This window comes from Lithobates pipiens, unplaced genomic scaffold (genome assembly GCF_037356315.1).
Source record: "Lithobates pipiens isolate NorthernLeopardFrog02 unplaced genomic scaffold, aLitPip1_a1.2 Scaffold_16, whole genome shotgun sequence".
NCBI lineage: Eukaryota > Metazoa > Chordata > Amphibia > Anura > Ranidae > Lithobates > Lithobates pipiens.
The window spans coordinates 198757783-198778770 of record NW_027507748.1 but is presented as its reverse complement, the minus strand read 5'-3'; the positions used below and the strand labels follow the sequence as shown (position 1 = coordinate 198778770).

Below are 20988 nucleotides of genomic sequence, written 5' to 3'. Positions count from 1 at the left end.
TCAGCAGACAATCTGATTTAAGGGGCTTTAAGCTGTCATAAAAGACTATGGGATTTACTTCTATTTCTGTCAATTGTAAAATGTTGTTCTAAGTTGCATTAGAAAATGTTTCATCTTTCATTATTCATATAGCTCAATGAGAATATGGGTGTTTTCCCCCTTTAAAATACCTATTACCCAAGGAATTTACTATAACCACCATTACATCAGCCCTACTATCGATTCCTCCAGTTCAGCCTTGCTTCAACCTTGTTAACACAAAGGAACTCTTGAAATAAGTTTCTGGTATCAAGGAATTCCTACTAATGATTACTGTATGAAGTATCTACAGCTTACTGGGAAGAATGCTTTTACATTTGTGGCATTTGGGAAGTATCCCCCTTTACAGATCCCTTAAACAATCATTGGTGTCAGTGGTTACCTATGAGAGTGGCAGAAATTGTTCATGGAACCCCTAGAAACCTCTGAAGGAACCCTACTTGAGAGACTTCTCCGATTGACAACGATACCCTGACTTAGTATTGCTTATTTCAGGACACGGGTATCCAGAATTTATATACATATTTTTATCAATAGAAAGAATTATTCCAGTGAAAACGAACCCGTTAACAAGTTTTACACATTTTCAAGATTTAAAAAAAAAAAAAAAAAAAAAAAAAAAATCTTAGTGAGTCCACCTCCTCCATGGACCCCTGTACAATTGTAAATGCTGTAGACTCCAGTAATACATGGTGGACCTAAAATGACACGTTCATATCAGTTAAAACAGCTTAACTATAGACTAAAACATAAGAATCACATTTTATTCATGAAGATGTCTGATGGTTTCTTTTTATATTCCAGGTTATAAAGTGTAGAAATGACTTGATGCACTCTTCTGATATGAAGGTTTCCTCTTCTTGGCTGGATGATTTTGGACAGAAGATGCAGGATTTAATCTCTGAATTTGGACATGTTCCCAACTTTGTAAATGATCCAATACAAGAGGTATTGCTTTATATATTTTCATGGCTTGGCAAGGAATGTATGTAGAGCTCTAATCCGTGTGTCCTTCGAGGACAGGACAGCTATCGAAAATTGGCAAAAATGACAAAATATTTATTTATTTTTTAAGAGATATTATTTTCCATACACAGGTACATTCTTTGCCACAAGTGAGTAGATGCATTCTGTGTGTTACAGAGCTTATAGAGACACATTACAGAGTCAAATCATTAGCATGTGTTAGCAAAAGATCAAGTTATGCAGGAGTACAGCATCACACAGCTTAAGTCTAGCTGTTTAATCACTTGCTTACTGGGCACTTAAACCCCCCCTCCTATTAGGGGTGCAATGGATCAAAAAAACTCACAGATCGGATCATTTCTCGGATCAGAGTCACAGATCGGATAATTTTTTCGAATCCGCAAATAATAATTGAATTTGCAAAAACCTGCGAAAATTCCACCACCATATAGTCCCCACTGTAATCTACATCTCCCCCCACTGCAATATACATCTCCCCCACTGTGTAATATTGGCTGGGTATTGGCAGGGTATTGCCGAGTATGGCTGGGTATTGGCAGAGTATCGCATGGTATGGCAGGGTATTGGCAGAGTATGGAGGGATGGCTGTGCCTGCACTTGTCACAGAGCAGCGCTGTGGGCTCTGCACATGCAGCCCACAGCGCTGCTGCCATCCGATCTCTCCCCTCCACTGTACAGATCTGTATACAGAGGGGAGAGAGGAACCGGCGTCATCGGTTTGTTTACAAGTGATCGCTCCGTCATTTGACGGTGCGATCACATTGTAAACGCGACGGGTGCACCAAGATGGCCGCCGCTTCGGAACTAGGCCGAAGCCGTGGCCTTTCCTAAGGCCGAGACCGCAGAGCGCTCCGCGGACCCATTCGGATCACGGATCGGTGACGATCCGTTGCATCCCTACCTCCTATCCAGACCAATTTTCAGCTTTCAGCACTGATGCACGGCCAATGTGCAGTTAGCATCCCCGGCATGCCATTTTTTTTAAACTGTTTAAATCGATGGGTTTACTTCCACTTTAAATATACCTGAGAGTTCTGTAGCGTTAGTTTGGCATATATATATATATATATATATATATATATATATATATATATATATATATATATATATATATATATATATATATATATATATATATATATATATATATATATATATATATATATATATATATATATATATATATATATATATATATATATGCCAAAGTATTAGTAAAATCAAGAACCATCTTCTCCCCAACTACCTAAGGGCCAACTGCTGGACATGTGACGCCATCCACTACGTATAAAGTTGTCCAGGGTCTCTTGTGAATCCACCCATCTAAACCATATTATTTTATTTTATTTTTTTCATGAAAGAATCTAAACCATATTTTGTTCAATTTTTGGGAACAACCACAAGCCGCATAGGTGCCCTTTATAAAGGCAGGTCTGAATTAATCAAGTTTTCTCCAAGCCTCAATACCAATCCGGTCAGAGCAGATCCACTGGATCGCTATCACCTTCATTACGTAGAAGTATAGTATACGTAAAAATAATTTTGTGGCAGCATCCAATGCTGCATCCCCCACCCGTTGACACCCCCCGCCAGGAGTAGAAAATGGCTCGGCAGGAGGGATCCCTTGACAGCACTGTCTGTGCTGATAGGGGGAATTGTGCAAATTTCTTTCTTTCTCGTACATCATGGGACACAGAGTCTCAGTAATCACTGATGGGTTATATAGGGTATCACTAGGTGATTGGATACTGACAGGATGTTCAACCCCCTATATAACCCCTCCCCTTATTGGGAGTAGTTTTTTCACTAGTGTCTTAGCTGTTGGTCACAAGTAAAGATGTGCTGTGTTGAGCTCCACTGGAATATGCTTACTGGGGCAAGCCATGCAACCGGATCCATTCAAGGTGTCCTTTTCAGGCTGAATTGGATGGTACCCGGGCCTTGTGTTTGAAGAAACAGGGTTTTACCTGTAACGCTTCTCTTTTTAGAGAGCTGGACCCCGGGATCCAGTATTTGTTTTTTCCAGCCATATCCCTGGCGGAGCGTTAACACGATGTCAGCGTGGTTAGACACCCACATCGCAAGCTACACACAAGCTATAAAGTGCACTCTTTTCAGATGCACACGGCTTATGGAGGGACACCGAGCAGATGGATGGCATGTGAGTTTGGGGGACACAGGCATTCACAGGCAACATTTACTTAGGCACCAGACTGAGACTTGGTAGCAGCGGCAGTTGCGTAACTACATTGCTCAGCAGTCAGTGCATTCTGGTAGTACCTCTGCCTTTTGCTGCTTGGCATTATGGGCAGAAGAGGTACAAATACCCTGAAAAATAGGGGCTCTAAGGGATCTCCCTCAGGTTCTGAGGACCCCCCTCTGCAGCACATCCCCCCCCCCCCCAAAGGACCTGGGGAGGCTGGCCAGGGTGAGCCGTCGGGGTCAGGGGCTGCAACTGCTTCTGGCACTTCAGCCCCCGTATACATTACTCGGGATGTTTTTTCCTCAACCTTAATCGCATCTTCACTCAGTGGAAGAAAACGCACTAGGTCCCCCTCTGCCACCCAGGACCCTCAAAGAGAGGAACTCTGGGGAAAAAGGAGAGGAATACCTCTCAGAGGATTCGGATGAAACTGATGACTCCTCTTCTGAGGAATCAAGTGGAGAAGGGCCCTCTTCAACTCCTCAGGATGAGAAGTTGCTGGTGCATATTCTTGCTGGATTGGTCTGCTGCACATTCAAGTTACCCATATCTGAGTCAGATGAAGAACCCTCCTTTTGTTTGGGTTCACTGAAGCCTCCTCAAACTACACATACCTTTCCTGTTCATGGTTTACTGGAAAAGCTTATTTATTCTGAGTGGAATCACCCAGATAAACATTTTTTTCCCTCCTAAAAAGTTTTCAACACTCTATCCTATAGAGGAAAAATTTACAAAGATGTGGGGTATACCGGCAATTGATGCCGCAATATACTCTGTAAATAAAAGTCTGACTTGTCCTGTTGACAACGCTCAGATGCTTAGGGATCCAACTGATAAGAAATTGGAATTCCTGGTAAAAAAAGTTTTTTTCCTTGGCAGGTTCAGTGGCTCAACCTGCAGTGGCAGCAATCGGAGTCTGTCAATACTTGAGAGACCATGTTAAACAGGTGCTCAAAGTTTTTTACCGGGGGTTGGCCAACTTACCAGCGGCTTTGTGTTTTGCAGTTGATGCAATCAAAGATTCTATCCTCCAGACCTCTCGTCTTATGCTTGGGTTGGTGTATATGCGTACAATCTTATGGTTGGGAAATTGGTCAGTCGAATCCCCATGTAAGAAGCTTCTGGCTGGATTTCCCTTTCGTGGGGCAAGGCTGTTCGGAGAGGATTTGGACAATTATATCCAAAAGATCTCTAGTGGGAAAAGCACCCTCTTGCCAGCTAAGAAAAGAAGTAAACATCCCTCTTTTAAATGTGCTTTTTTTTCCCCAGTGCCAGAAGCATCAGCGTCCAGGCAGTCGCAACAGCCTCCTCCATCAGGCTCAAGAATGAAATCTCAGAGTCAACCCCAGGGACACAAAAAGTCCTGTGGGAGGAAGTCTAAAGCCTCTTTATGAAGAGGTGCCTCCGCTCGCTCGAGTGGGGAGAAGACTGCTACCGTTCTTAAGGGTCTGACAGGAGGATTTTCAGGACAGATGGGGGGTCTCCACAATAACTCTAGGATACAAACTAGAGTTCTGAGAATTCCCCTCTTGTTTCCTCAGATCAAATGTTCCCAGAGACCCAGAGAAAAAGAAGTCTCTCTTTCTAGCGTTGGAGCGACTTTTATCGCAAAAATTTATCGTGGTAGTTCCCATTCAAGAGCAGGTATTGGGGTTTTATTCAAACCTTTTCACAGTACCAAAGCCAAATGGAGATGTTAGACCCATTCTATATCTCAAAGATCTAAACCGATTCCTAAATGTACGGTCCTTTCGCATGGAATCAATCCGATCGGTAGTCCCCATCCTACAAGGAGGAGAACTTCTGGCGTCAATAGACATTAAGGATGTGTACCTGCATGTACCTATTTTCCCTGCTCATCAAAAGTTTTGAAGTAGAAAAACGCCACTTTCAGTTCGTAGCTCTGCCTTTCGGGCTAGCTGCTGCAACTCGGGTGTTTACAAAGATCTTGGCCCCTCCTCTGACCAGGTTAAGGGCCCAATGTATAACGGTTATAGTGTACCTAGATGACCTGTTTTTAAAAGACCGGTCGGTAGCCCACTTAGACCAAAACTTGGTCACCACAGTCAACTAAATGGAACACCTAGGTTGGGTCCTCAATTTAGAGAAGTCTTCTTTAAAACCAGTAAGAAGACTAGAGTATTTGGGTCTGGTCATAGATACAGCCCAGAAGAGAGTATTTCTTCCCCAGGCAAAAATCAGTGCCATAAAAGAACTGATTTGAGTAGTCAGGCAAAGAAGAATCCTTCTATTCCCCTTTGTATGAGGTTCCTGGGGAAGATGGTGGCTTCATTCAAGGCAGTTCCCTATGCTCGGTTTCATTTGAGACTGCTGCAAAACAGTATCCTGTCTGCCTGGAACAAGAAAGTCCAGGGGTTAGATTTTCCGATGCGTCTGTCTCCTACAGTGCGTCAGAGCCTCAGTTGGTGGTTGATACCGAGAATCTGCAAAAAGGAAAACCTTTTTACCAGTTACCTGGAGAGTGGTAACAGATGCCAGTCTTTCGGGTTGGGTAGCAGTTCTGGAACAGTCGACTCTCCAAGGGAGATGGTCCAAGACTGAGAGGACCTTACCCATCAATATTCTGGAGATCTGTGCGGCGTATCTAGCCCTAAAGGCCTGGAAACTCAGGTTACAGGATTGCCCTGTCGGGATCCAGTTCGGCAATGCCACAGCAGTGGCTTATATCATTCACCAAGGAGGCACCAGGAGTCGTGCAGCTCAGGGAGAAGTAAACCAGATCCTAAACTGGGCAAAAAAGCATGTGCCCTGCATATTGGCAATCTTCATTCCTGGGATAGAAAACTGGCAGGCGGACTACTTAAGTCGCTGGCAGTTAGTCCCAGGGGAATGGTCTCTTCTTTACCCTGACATCTTCTTGGCCATATGCCAAAGATGGGGGGGTTCCAGATGTAGATCTCTTTGCATCCAGGTTCAACAACAAGATCAACAACTTGGTGTCAAGAACAAGGGATCCTCTTGCATGCGGGACAGATGTGTTGGTGACTCCGTGGCATCAGTTATCACAGATTTATGCATTCCCTCCTATTCTGCTACTGCCATGACTTCTTCACAGGATCAGGCAGAAAAAAAAGTCGGTACTTCTGGTGGCCCCAGCGTGGCCCATAAGAGCTTGGTATGCAGAAATAGTAAAAATGGTGATAGGTTCCCTGTGGACCCTACCATCATGTTCAGACCGGCTATACCAGGGTCCAGTGTTCCATCCTGCTTTACAAATGTTAAATTTGATGGTTTGGCTATTGAAACCCACATTCTGAAGAGTCATGGCTTACAGGCCTTGTGACTTCTACCTTGTTTAATGCAAGGAAGCCAGCTTCCAGAATGATTTATCATAGAGTCTGGAAAGCTTATGTCTCCTGGTGTGAATCCAGGGGTTGGCATCCCAGAAAATATGTCATAGGTAGAATCCTTGACTTTCTGCAAATGGAGTTAGAAATTAAGCTGGCCTTGAGTACCATCAAGGGCCAGGTCTCGGCCTTGTCAGTATTGTTTCAACGTCCACTTGCTTCACATTCTTTGGTTCGAAACTTTATACAGGGGGTAACGTGCCTTAATCCTCCAGTTAAAGCGCCCCTAAACCCCTGGGACTTTAATTTGGTTCTGTCAGTTTTACAGAAACAGCCTTTTGAACCGATATGTCAAATTCCCTTGGTCCTGTTGACAAGGAAGTTAGTTTTTCTGGTAGCCATTTCTTCTGCTGGAAGAGTATCAGAAATAGCAGCTTTTTCCTGTAAAGAACCTTATTTAATCATGCACAAGGATAGAGTGGTATTGCACCCTCATCCTAGCTTTCTATCGAAGGTGGTTTCAGGTTTTCATCTGAACCAAGATATTGTTCTGCCTTCCTTTTTTTCCAGACCCCTGTTCTACCGAAGAAAGGTCACTACATTCTTTGGATGTAGTGAGGGCAGTCAAAGCCTATCTGGAAGCGACTGCTCAGATTCGCAAAACTGATGTTTTGTTTGTGTTGCCAGAAGGTCCTAATAGAGGACAGGCAGCATCGAACTCTACCATTGCTAAATGGATTTGACAAGTTATTGTTCAAGGTTATGGTTTGAAGCAGAAAGTTACGCCTTTTCAAATCAAGGCGCACTCCACAAGGGGGCTATTGGTGCTTCGTGGGCAGTGCATTGCAAGGCCGCAACCTGGTCTTCAGTCCATACATTCACCAGATTTTATCAGGTGGATGTGGAAAGGCATGAGGATATCGCCTTTGGGTGCAGTGCACTGCAGGCAGCGGTACAAGGTCCTCAGGTTTGATTACACCCTACTTGTTGTTGTTCCCATCCCCTCAGATAGCATTGCTCTGGGATATCCCATCAGTGATTACTGAGACTCTGTGTCCCATGATGTACGATAAAGAAAATAGGAACAAAAGGACACTTAGCCAAGATATGCTGCATAATAAGGAAAAACTAATGTTATTTCTCTTGTAAGGTTGCTGAGACCACTGCTGTCCCGAACTTTGCGGATGCTGTGGCCTGAATATCTAGGCTATAGTGGTGCGCAAAAGTTGTGCAGGAACTCCATCTGGCAGTCCTACAAATGTCTTTTAGCAGAACTTTAGCGTATGCTGCCCAGGTGGCTGCCATCCCTCATGTTGGAGGAGCCAGACCTTGGTTCTTGTAGGCTAGGTTGATGACCCTTGATACCCAGGAAGAGGTAATTCTTGATGTTGCCGCCTCACACCTTTTGGCTCCCACTGGGAGGATAAAAAGATTATCCACTTTCCTAATAGGAGCAGATCTCTTCAGATACATGGCCAGCAGGCTCACCAGATCCAGTGAGCTGAAATCCTCTGTTCGTGCAGATAAAGGTATTTGGTCAAAACTTGTGAGGATTGCCTCCCAATTCTCATGGAAACCTAGATGCAACCTTAGGCCGCGTACACACGGGCGGACTGTTCGCCCAACCTTGTCCGCTGAACAGTGTTTGGGCGGACAGTCCGCTCGTGTGTGGGCTTTCAGTGGACAGTTTCAGCGGACAGTTGGACGGACAAAGTCTTTCGGAAATTCCGAAAAACTGTCCGCTGAAACTGTGTTTGAGCGAACAGTCCGCCCGTGTGTGGGCCTGTCCGCTGTACTTTCGAAATGAGCGGACTGTTCCCGCTCGGAAAGTCCGCCCATTTCGAGCGCGTGTACAGGTAGGCGGGGCCCGCGAAGGAGACGTCGCGGGCTCCGCCGCCTGGAATGGGCTTAAAGGGGAACCCCAACGCCGAAAAAAATCGGCGTGGGGGTTCCCCCAAAGTCCACACCAGACCCTTGTCCGAGCACGCTACCCGGCCGGCCAGGAAAGGGGGGCGAGCGAGCGCGCCCCCCCTCCTGAGCCGTACCAGGCCGCGTGCCCTCAACATGGGGGGGTGCCACCCATGTGACATATACCATGTGACACCGCCCCATTGTCACTATATAAGTGACCGCACAGCGCGGCCCTGGCATTCCGGCCGGAGAGCTCGTCGAGTCAACATCTCCAGGAGAAGAAGAGGAAGAACAAGAAGAAGAACAAGAACGGAAGGCGGCGGCGGCGGCGGCGGCGACGACAGCGGCGACAGAAGACCGGGCCACCGCCTGTAAAAGAGCTACAAGAAGGCGCGGTGGCCCGGCAGAAGAACCGAAGAGGGGGACAAGACCCCCGAAGTCGGGAGAAGAGGCCGGCGGCGGGGAGGAAGAAAGCCGGACTCCTCCGCTAGTAAAAGAGCTACACACAGATAGCGGAGGAGTCCGGCGAGAAGACCCCCGAAGACGGAAGACCCCCCCGGAGCTGTGCAATAAAATATTTTTTCCCTGTGTTGTGTTTTTTTTTGTACTTTATTTCACAGGTGAATGGGTAGGGGTACATTGTACCCCATACTCATTCACATAGGGTGGGGGGCCGGTATCCGGGGGCCCCCTTCTTAAAGGGGGCTCCCGGATTCCGATAAGCCCCCCGCCCGCAGACCCCGACAACCAACGGCCAGGGTTGTCGGGAAGAGGCTCTTGTCCTCATCAACATGGGGACAAGGTGCTTTGGGGTGGGGGGGCCGCGCGGCCCCCCCTTCCCCAAGGCACCCCCCCATGTTGAGGGCACGCGGCCTGGTACGGCTCAGGAGGGGGGGCGCGCTCGCTCGCCCCCCTTTCCTGGCCGGCCGGGTAGCGTGCTCGGACAAGGGTCTGGTGTGGACTTTGGGGGAACCCCCACGCCGATTTTTTTTCGGCGTTGGGGTTCCCCTTTAAGCCCATTCCAGGCGGCGGAGCCCGCGACGTCTCCTTCGCGGGCCCCGCCTACCTGTACACGCGCTCGAAATGGGCGGATTTGCCTCCTCCTTACGTGGGCGAGTCCGTTCATTTCAAAAGTTGAGCGAACTGTTTGGCAAACAGTTTGCTGAAACAGTCCGCTCGTGTGTGGGCAAGTCCGCTCATGCAAATTTTGAGCGGACTGTTTGCCGAAACTGTTTGACGAACAAGGTTGGGCAAACAGTCCGCGCGTGTGTACGCGGCCTTAGACCTCAGACTTGGAGCAGGTTAGAGAATGGCTTTTTGTGGAAGGATCACACAGGTTCTTTGTAGGACAGAACCGCAGGACAGAGCCGCCAATTCTGAAACTCTCCTTGCCGAGACAAGGTGACAGGGAGTGATGCGGAGTGATTGATAAGCACTTTAATTACACCAGAAGGTGTGGGACTGTTAGCAGAGTTGATTTACGGTTCCATGGAAGAATTTACTGCCACTTTATTGTAGCAATTTTGCACATTGTTGAACACAGACTTTTGATAGCTAATAAGACTGTTTCACGGGACACCATTACAGTATCATTTATTATATGTACTAATTACTTTTCTTTGTTAAAATTTTAACAAGAGGTTGCGCAACATCTTTTTATTTATTTGCATACAGGGTATGGGAGCACATTAAGGTGTTTGCAATAATCCTTCGCACTTTTATTTTTTATTTATGGTTTAACAATTTTGCACTGTATTATTGATGAGACTTGAGTCACATATACACAAAGGGAGCGCAGGCATTTATTCACATTTTGTCTCATATATACAGTATACTCCATACCATACATTGTGTGTATATATACAGTACTCCACACCACACACCCCATTACACTTTGCAGCCCCACAATGCACCTATTTTAAGTTAGCATGTACCCCACAACACTCAACAATTCTCAGCATGTGCTGTACCACATTTAGCACATTGCATAATTTTAATAAAATGAATTGGTCAATCTGCATCATTCACCCCACATACAGATAGATCATTCTGTGGCATACGCCCTACATGCACTCTGTCACACCACAGCATGTAACCCAATGCATTCAATTGGCTGCACAATGAGCCCCGCTTCATTTTTCCTGGGCATTTTCTGCACCAGTGATCTTCACCGTATTTCCCTCACCAGCTTGTAGAGCTTTACTGCTGCATCTTGTGCTGCAAAACCGAGCAATCAAGCACCTGGGCATCCACTGCCATTCTGCAGTTACAAACTGCAACCCTGCAGTGGCTGCTGCCCTGGATTAGTGACCCAGAAATTGTTGGGTCAAAGACAGCCAGACCTGTCTGAAATAATGAATGAATTTTTGAATAAAGGCTGGGGATTTTAGTAGAAGAGTACAGGCTTTCAAGTCATCTTTCTTCTGTTGCTGTTTATCTTCAAATGCTGATATGTACAATCTAGACATGAGCCAACAGTCAAGGCAGAAACAGTTTTGTGATGTGACCATAAAGTGAAGCTCCACCCAAAAGGGGAAGTTCCGCTTGTTGTGGTTTTGACAGGTATCCACTCCCACTTCTGGGACACACATTGGTTCCAGAAAATGTGGCACCATTCAGAAAGTGCAGCGCGACTCACACGTGTGCAGTAGGAAACAGGCTGTGAAGCCGCGAGGCTTCACTTCCTGTTTCCTTTATTACAGATGCCGGCATCTGCACCTGAAACCGATTGAAGAATCGGCTTGGGGTGCCGACATCACAGGATCCCTGGACAGGTCAGTGTCCTTTTATATTAAAAGTCAGCAACTACAGTATTTGTAGCTGCTGACTTTTAATTATTTTTCTGGAGGAACCTGGAGCTCCTCTTTAAGGGCCCTTTTACACTGAATGCAGTTGGATGCATTTTGAACTGCACTCCAACTGCATAGAAGGCCCAAAATCAAGGTAATCCTATGGGCACAGTTCACATAATTGCAATATGGTTCAGCACCGTAAAAAAAAAAAAAAAAAGAAGAGCATAATGTATTTTTATGCACTGTGAATGCAGGGAACACGCTATAAATGCATTGCACCACACTCCTTTAAACCAAGCCCAAAACTGCATAGCAAAATGCACTTCAAACGTAGCGTAAAACACATTCAAGCTTGGGTGAAGCGCACTTCCAATGCATGTAAACATACAGTCAAAAATGCACAGTTATTGTGCTGCTTCAGGCTTCTTATTATATATGTTAATGCGTTGTGTTAGGGTGATCTATTCATTTTAATAGACTGCCTAATGCAAATAAATAAATTGCACATTCCATTTTCTAGCAGCACACCACAACACCATCCCCATGACTAAGCTCCAGGGGGGGAGCGAAACGTGTTGAGGGTGTGGCCTGGTCAGAGTCCAGGCTGCGGTTGCCACTCCACTTACCTTCTTACCATCTTAGAATTACTTGGATGTGTGGCACCAGGGGACATCACTTCTTTTTTTTTGAGCTCAACACAACATAACTGGCAGCACTGTGCATGTAAAACAGCAAGGTGCAGTGAATGGCACCACTTCGCACAAGTAATGTGTGTTGCCACATGTTTCCGGTAACGTGCAAGTTATAGCTTATGTTACTGCAACAAAATAGTGTGATTGGGCCTTATTGTGCCTCATGCTTAACAGTGCATTGCAGTACAACTGATTTTGCCAAATATTTTGGTGCTCATATAACTCTACTACTTATACTAATTGCTTGGCAGACCTTACATTTTCTTTTTTTTTTTTTTTTTTTTTTAACCTCAAGGTCCTGTTATCAGATTGGTCTGTTGATGATTTATCGGTACATGAAGTTGATGGATTTAATGCAGAATCAATTGGAGGAGGATTTGTCTACCTAATAAACTCCTCACTAGATGGCGTATCTCTAAATGAACTTGAGATACAACTTGTAAATCAGTTGCTAGAGGAATTATATCTTCAGAAAGAAGAAAGTGGGGCTTTATCAGAAGAGGTGAGTGAATATAAACTTTGCCAACAATTCAAATCAGAACTAAAAAGAATAATGTGAGGTCTATTAAAAAAAAAAAAAAATGCCTATTGTGTTCAATTTGTAGGACCTAGGTACTGTATGCAAAATGAAGACCTTCTTAACAGAGAACAAAGACCTTTTGCCTGTTTTTCAAGAGGACCTGGTAAAACTTGAACTGTTGCTGAATTAACATCTCACGCTTCATATATAAGGTAAAATGTGGTGTAGTTTTGTGACTTAAACTAAATGCCATACCACAGATGCTCAAGTGTCACCACCTATGCAGTATATTTAGTATTACAGAGGTGCTTACCTTGGTTCTTTGTCTTGAGACTTACCCCTGAATCTTAAAATTTTTGGGGGTTAATCTCTGTAATGTATATTAAAGCTTAAGTTTACAAACAATGTAAGTATGTATGTGTGTGTCATACCCGTGGGATCCCTGTAGAAGCTTAAAATCTCTGTCGTAGACACTGCTACTAAAGTAATCTCCACCAGCTTCTAGGTCCTATATCGAGTGGCTGCCCTCCAGCATTGTGAAAGCAGGAGTTTGTTTGCTTGGCATCGGCACCAGTCAGGGAACACTTTGCATTTTCTCAGTGCAGGTAAAGCTTTATCTGATTGGACAAAGTGAAGGGATGTCAGTCCCCACCACCTCCAATTGGAGAACATTTTGCGTTACTGTGTTCAGTAAAGAGCAGGGCAGTAGCTCGGCATGGGACCCAAGTGCTAGGGGAGATCACTGTAGTAGTGGTGCCTACTGTGATATATATATATATATATATATAAATATAAATAAAAATTGTATTCAGCTTCCACAGAGAATCCACAGGTATGTACATACTTACATTAATCCAAGCTAGACCAATGTAACTATTTAAAGCGGTTCTTCACCCTAAAGGGGAAGTTCCGCTAGTATTATCCCTCCCCCCTCCGGTGCCACAATCGGCACCTTTCAGGGGGGAGGGGGGTGCAGTTACCTGAATAATCCAGGTAACTGTACCCACTTCCGGCCAGACCGCCGCAGACCCCCGCATCGCTCCGCCCCCCCCCCCCCCGTTGTGTTCTGGGAAACACACAGTTCCCAGAGACACAGCGGGGGACCATAAGAGAAGCGCAGCGCGACTCGCGCATGCGCAGTAGGGAACCGGGCAGTGAAGCCCTCATGCTTCACTTCCCGATTCCCTGACAGAGGATGGCGGCGGTGGCTGCAGCGAGACGAGCGATCGCTCGTCATCTGCCGCCGACATCGTTGGAACCTGGGACAGGTAAGTGTGATATTATTAAAAGTCAGCAGCTGCAATATTAGTAGCTGCTGGCTTTTAATATTTTTTTTTTTAGGTGCAGCTCCTCTTTAAAAATTGCCATACCTAAAGTTCAGCTTTAAAGTCTGTCTAAACCCAAGAACCTACTGTAAATGTAATATATCACAGCTTACCAGTCATTGTGGTGGCTGCAATCATTTTTTTTCTTTTTCAGGATTTTTTCCTTTTTCACCTGGTAATCCTGCCAGTAGGAAACATCCTGTTCTAGGGTAGCAATGGTGGCCCTCCATAGATACATTATGGGCTCTTTTCAAATCATTTTCCCATGGGCCTTTAACACAGCCACAAAGCGATAAATGCAAAAAGGTATACAAACTTTATTGTTACAACAATATATTAAAACCACATCCTAAAATTGCCAAGGCTCGGATAAGGTTATTCAAACGAATATATGTAATACACATTGATCCCCCTCATACCCCTTAGGCAGAGAACTACATATTAGTATTTTATACAAGAGAATTTCTTCAAGTGTGTTTTCTACCAGGGGTGCCCCATATACAGTATGGTGAGTTAGTCCTATAGTGAGTGCCTTATAGAAGTGAATAAGGAAAATTAAAGGGGAGAGGGGTCACTGGGTTTGGAGGTTTGGGGTAGCCATGAATCCCAGTAGAGAGATCTTGTTACCCGGGATTGGGTTTGTGAAAATGCCAGCAAGACATTATTTCATGGAATTAGGGGATTATGTTTACTTAAACACATTTCATTCCTGTGTAAGCATGCACCTAGCATGCTATAAATTTGTGGCCACAAATGTATTTTCTTAAGAAATATAAAATAAAATTGGAGTGTTGTCCTTTCATTAAAAGCAGGTGAAACAGACACTTGGTTATATAATCTATTGAAGGTTAGAATCACCACATCTGAAATCTGATTCTAAATGGAAATTTTTATATAAATGTATATAATATTTACAGAAAATATCTAAAATACGTTTATTTTGTTTTTCTGCCCTCTCTTTAGGTTGCATAGAGAGTAGAGAGGATGCCAAAACATTTGCGAACAAGCCAAATTACTGACGATATAAATGTATTTTACCGTTAAATGTGGAATTAATGTACAAGGAAATATTTACAGTGAGGAGAAATTTATTTTGATCTGATTTTGTTCATTTGTCCACTGACTATAGATATACAGTGCACTTGGAATCATGGACTTCTAGTCCCAAGGTGAGGGATCAGAGGACGTTCTATGCTCTTATCATTGTGTGATCCCAAACTAGAAGTTTAAAGAAGTTGCTCAGTGCAACCCAGAGGCTGCTCTACTAAACACAACTGTTTGTAATTAATTCTGCCCATTTTTGTAAATCAACACAGATTGTCTTCAGTTCAGCTGGCCCATATAGGTATGATCATGAGGGAAAAAAGGGAGGCTTTAAAACAATTTTAAGGCATCTGGGGGCGGCACAGAAAGTTTTAGGCGCATTCATATTGATGCTCCTAAACATTAAAAACATCAATAAATCACCAAGGTAGTCACACAGGTTGTTTTTCAGATAAAGCTGGCTGTATACTAGTGTATTTTTGAACAAATGTTCGAATTCCCAGAACGTTTGGTGACTTGACAAATGTTTGAAAGTACTTCAAAATTGAATTTGCTTTTAGCATTGTTCTTGTTTTTAAAATGAATAGACTTTCCCAAACAAAAGCTCCATACACTGTTAGAACTGAGGATTACTGAGGGCACTGTGAGTACTGGGTGCACTAAAAGTACTGAGGGTACTAGCAGTACTGGGAGCACTAGAAGTACTGAGGGCCTTGGGAGTACTGGGAGCACTAGAAGTACTGAGGGCCTTGGGAGTGCTGGGAGCACTAGAAGTACTGAGGGCACTGGGAGTACTGGGAGCACTAGAAGTACTGGGAGCACTAGAAGTACTGAGGGCACTAGAAGTACTGAGGGCACTAGAAGTACTGAGGGCACTAGAAGTACTGAGGGCACTAGAAGTACTGAGGGCACTAGAAGTACTGAGGGCACTGGGAGTACTGGGAGCACTAGAAGTACTGAGGGCACTGGGAGTACTGGGAGCACTAGAAGTACTAAGGGCACTGAGAGTACTAAGGATTACTGGGGGCACTGGGAGTTCTGAGGGCACATGGAGTACTGGGAGCACTAGAAGTCCTGAGGGTACTAGGAGTACTGAGGATTACTGAGAGTGCTGTGAGTACTGGGAGCACTTGAATTACTGAGGGCACTGGGCGTACTGAGGATTACGGAGGGCGCTGTGAGCACTGAGAATACTGAAGATTACGGAGACCACTGTGAGTACTGAGGACTTTGAACATTATTGGGGCACTGTGAATACCTAGGGAGTGCTGAGGATGCTGCAAGTAGTGAGGGCACTTTGGGTGCTGAGGAGGGTGCTGTGAGTCTGGAAGTGGAAGCTGTGAGTGGCAGTGTGTGTGACCAAGGAACATTGTGAGTACCCAGGGGTTCTTGTTACATTCTCAAACGGTTTAGGCTAAACAAATAGTGCTCAGAATAAAACAAGTGAATTATTAATAAATAAAAGAACGGAAGTGTTGATAAAGTCCAAAAACATTTAGATGTGTTTCTTAGTGAACACAATGTACAGGGATATGAAAAACGGTAATGACATAAACACACACACACACTGAACTGGATAGGCTGTGTCTAGATCCCACCTTACCTTACCAAAAATATTTTTTCGTAGTTGATTGTAGAATGTAAAATTAATTTGTTGGCGAGAAAAAAATCCAGAAAAGCTACAATGTAGCGCTACGAAAGTAATACAAATCTAAAGTGTATGAGCACTAAAGAAAGGAAGTCCAAATCTCAAATTAATAAATGAGTCTTTGAAGTTCGTGAAATACAAATGTGAAACTCAGATGTGAGGAGTCACACTGAGCATGAACCAGAAAGTTAATGTGTGATGTGTCACACAATGTGTAAACCAAGAAAAAGTCCCGGACCCACTTTACTTCAGTGACATCAAAGTAGATAAAAATGGGTACTCTTACCGGAACAACTGGACCAGTGTGTGAACACTAGGTCATGCAAGCATGTATAGATGGAACTTCGATGAGACCACACCGATCTATCCGCCACTGGTAGGACTGTAGATCCTCAGGCCAGCAAGGGAACGGTCCACATCACCATGGACGCTCTGATGTTCCTCAGACCCACTAGACCAGTGCATGGACACTAGGTCATACAGGCAAATACAGATGGAACCTTAATGAGACCACACCGGTGGGGATCCTTATGCCAACAAGGGAATCTGCATCACTATCTGCGTCTCCACAAAAGCTCCAATCCTCCTCTCCAAAAATCACAAGTTGAAAAGAAGGCAATTCCGGCCAATAGTTGAGCGGTATATGGAACAAAACTCGTGATAGGGATCATATGCAAAACAAAAATGAATAACAGCCTCCCATAGTGTAGGTTGAAAAAATAAAGAAATAGCTGTTTATTGGCATGGAACCAGCATAAACAAAACAATAAAAATGGATATAAAATATAAACTAAAACGTGATCACATATTAAAAAGCAATACAGGGAACATAACTTCGCCCTACACGTTTCGTCCAATAGGACTTCAACAGGGGCATCAACAGAGGCAATATCATTTTTTTTATTGTTTTTGTTTATGCTGGTTCCGTGCCAATAAACAGCTATTTCTTTATTTTTTTCAGCCTACACTATGGGAGGCTGTTTTTCTTTTTTTGTTTTGCATATGATCCCTATCACGAGTTTTGTTCCATATACCGCCCAACTATTGGCCGGAATTGCCCTCTTTTCAACTTGTGATTTTTGGAGAGGAGGATTGGAGCTTTCGTGGAGACGCAGATTGTGATGCAGATTCCCTTGTTGGTGTGAGGATCCCCACCGGCGTGGTCTCATCAAGGTTCCATCTATATATGCCTGTATGACCTAGTGTCCATGCACTGGTCTAGTGGGTCAGAGGAAGATCAGAGCGCCCGTGGTGATGTGGACCGTTCCTTTGCTGGCCTGAGGATCTACAGTCCTACCAGTGGCGTATAGATCGGTGTGGTCTCATCGAAGTTCCATCTATAAATGCTTGCATGACCTAGTGTTCACGCACTGGTCCAGTTGTTCCGGTAAGAGTACCCATTTTTATCTACTTTGATGTCACTGAAGTAAAGTGGGTCCGGGACTTTTTCTTGGTTTACACATTGTGTGACACATCACACTTTAACTTTCTGGTTCATACTCAGTGTGAATCATCACATCTGAGTTTCACATTTGTATTTCACGAACTTCAAAGACTCATTTATTAATTTGAGATTTGGACTTCCTTTTAGTACTCATACACTTCAGATTTGTATTACTTTCTTAGCGCTACATTGTAGTTTTTCTGTTTATATGAATTTGGTCACATTCGTGTGTAGCTGCTTTTATTTTTTGTTTCAGGTTAGCGCAATATATTTTTTCTTTATTTTCTGAGAAAAAAATCCATCCTACTCCTTTTTTTGTTTTCGACTTCAGTGATGAGAAAATTCAATGTCAGTTTGAACAAATGTTTTAGAAATGAAAAGTTTCAAACAGAATCCTACTAGTGTATGGCCAGCTTTATTTATTATAAATCCAATTGTGTTAACAGTGAGCCTCTTTTTATAATCTGTCAGATACCCCAATCTGTCCGCCTATCTCCTACTTTATTAGCTTTTAGACGATCCCTGAAAACACTTCTCTTCAGAGAAGCCTACCCCACCCACACCTAACTGTATTTTCATTTTCTCCATCAGCTCATCCCCCACAGTTACTACCTTTTTGTTTCAACTTGACCCTCTCTTCTAGATTGTAAGCTCTAACGAGCAGGGCCCTCTTATCCCTCCTGTATTGATTTGTATTGTAAGTGAACTGTCTGCCCTCATATTGTAAAGCGCTGCGCAAACTGTTGGCGCTATATAAATCCTGAATAATAATAAGGGTGCTATTGACCTACTACTTGGACAGGGAACAGACAATGTGGAAAATCTTGTGTTCTGTATGGGTTATTTACTCTTTCCAAAAGACTGAGCTTGAAAGCTTGATATATTTGTCCTTTTTATACATAGATCTGAACTGGGGAATGGGTGATCAGTGCTTTAAGAGCACTTTATAAACTTTAAGAGCAAAAAAAAAACATTTTTAAGTTTATAGAAGTGTGAAAACCACTATCAGCCATTTTTATAACTGTCTTTGTCCCCACTGGAGAGAGATTTGCCATAGATGACTGATGCCTCCAGGAGAGAATGTAAAGGGAACAGCAGTAAAAACCTGACATAGGTTCTAGATCTCTAATTCTTTATATTTCTCATCCTGTATTTATTTAGTTAGTTATGTTACTGGATATATATATCAATGTACCTCAGAAGTGTCATAGATATGTTCTGTATTTCTGTTATTCCTTTCAATTTACTCAAGCTGACTTTTTTTTTTCTATTTTTTTTTTTTTTTATTGTACGCCTTTTATAACGGTTATGATAAATTTTATATTTTGTGATATGAACATGGTATTCTGTCCTTTCTGTTCCTTTCCTTGCCTATCAGCAAGGGTTTTAAAGGAGACTAAATAAAAAAATCTGTAGTGCTTTGCAAAGCTGTTTGCTTAGTCTCTGCCCTCCATATGTGTGCAAGTACATGTAATCTCGCGCATGCGCAGTACTCATTGATTCGAGCCTCATTTTTTGTTATGGGGCTACTCTGAGAACCGCGTTTTGCCAATCTGTTTTGTTGCACCTCATCAACCCTTGTGACGTAGTGTCACATGGGGTTAAAGCTCTTGAAGGATGTCATGGCTGACTAGGCATGTAAATAAAATTTTTCCGGCACAAAAAGCTTGCCGGAAAAATAAGAATAAGTGTGCATGTGCCAATGATGTCATTAATGATCACAGGACCGATTGCACAGAAAGGAATGAGGTAGGAAGCGATCTAAACAGAGCAACTTGTTGACTATTTTGGAATCAATAATATGGGGCAAACTGGATGGGTTTACTTCCACTTTAATGCACTCTATGCATTGAGATAAAACCTTACCTGAGCATATCTCAATTCAGCGATGTTGCACAAGAGTCTCGGCTGTCCAAGAATCTCCCTACTTATTGGCTGAGACAGCAACGGGGAGCCATTGGCTTTCGCTGTTGTCAATCAAAGTCAATGAGCTAATTAGGATAGAGAGGTGGCAGGGCAGAACCGCGGCTGTGTCAGTATGAACACACTGAGCAGCGGCTCAGCTCAGGTGCCCCCATAGCAAGCTGCTTGCTGTGGGGGAACTCGGCAGAAGAGAGGGGCCAGTAGATGCGGCGAGGGACCTGGGGAAAAAGAGGATCTGGGCTGCTCTGTGCAAAACTACTGCGCAGAGCAGGTACGTAGAACACATTTCTTATTTTTAAATAAAATAAAAAAGAGACTTTATTATCACTTTAATAGCCACAAAGGGGGTTGCCTTTAACTTGACAGCATTTGTCTGCTGTTGGGTGTGGCAGGAACCAAGAAGATGGCAGTGGGGTAAACAGATCTGCTGATCAGGTGGTGCATCTTTGGGGTGATCTAGTAGGAACAGTGTGCTGACCTCTCTGGTACTGAATATGCTAGGAGATACCAGGGTTCCTGTGCCTTCCCATGAGGAAGTGTAATAGGCAATGCATGTGATGTATGATGGATGGCGTGGTATGATTTGTGCTTTGTGTCTCTGAATTCCTAGAATTGTCGGAGAATCATGCCAATATGTTCACATATGAAGGGGAAAAAAAAGGGAGCACGTCACTACATTGTAACAATGCATTGCAGTGCACAGCAGCGCATCTCCACACCACAAAGAAGTGCACACACCTTATGCACAGTGTGTTTCTGTGCAGCCTTAAGTTCATATAAACCCAAAAATCTCATGTAAGTTTAAATATGTAATTTCAAAAGTCCGCTTTCATTTATCTCTTCCCACCTGCATAACACATGTGGCAGTGGAGAGCATTGGCCTTAAATGCCCAGCTGCTGCACATATGTGTCAATGCGGTTCTGAGATTCTGTGCTCGTAAACCACCTCCACCTCCTGGTGTGGACACCTGGAAGGCTGGGGCAGGAGATTAAAACAATATGTTGATCCTGCCGTGTAGGTCCTTGTTCAGGCATTTCCTGTTATAGAGTGTTTTATGCAAGGTACAGTGTTGTCACCATAGGAAACGCTCTGAAAAATGCCATGTAGACATCACACAATGAGATCCAACAAATGATAAAAAAAACCCACAA

The 20988-nt window shown here is 43.8% G+C and overlaps 1 protein-coding gene across 4 annotated transcripts in view; it reads left to right on the top strand.

The window, feature by feature from the left end:
* Positions 1-20988, top strand: part of CUNHXorf38 (chromosome unknown CXorf38 homolog) — a 34718-nt gene that overhangs the window by 11305 nt on the left and 2425 nt on the right. Inside the window, exons 4-7 of one of the 4 annotated variants that reach the window (XR_013274430.1) lie at positions 844-987; positions 12228-12434; positions 12538-12664; positions 14907-14946. Coding sequence is in view for 2 of the 4 variants with exons in the window: in XM_077480878.1 (XP_077337004.1) it covers positions 844-987; positions 12228-12434; positions 12538-12642 (456 nt within the window). In the remaining 2 variants the exon portion in view is untranslated. Of the gene's footprint in view, positions 1-843; positions 988-12227; positions 12435-12537; positions 12665-13931; positions 14655-14740; positions 14947-20988 lie in introns of those variants that run through there. The other 3 variants (XR_013274429.1, XM_077480878.1, XM_077480876.1) reach the window with 3 other exon arrangements.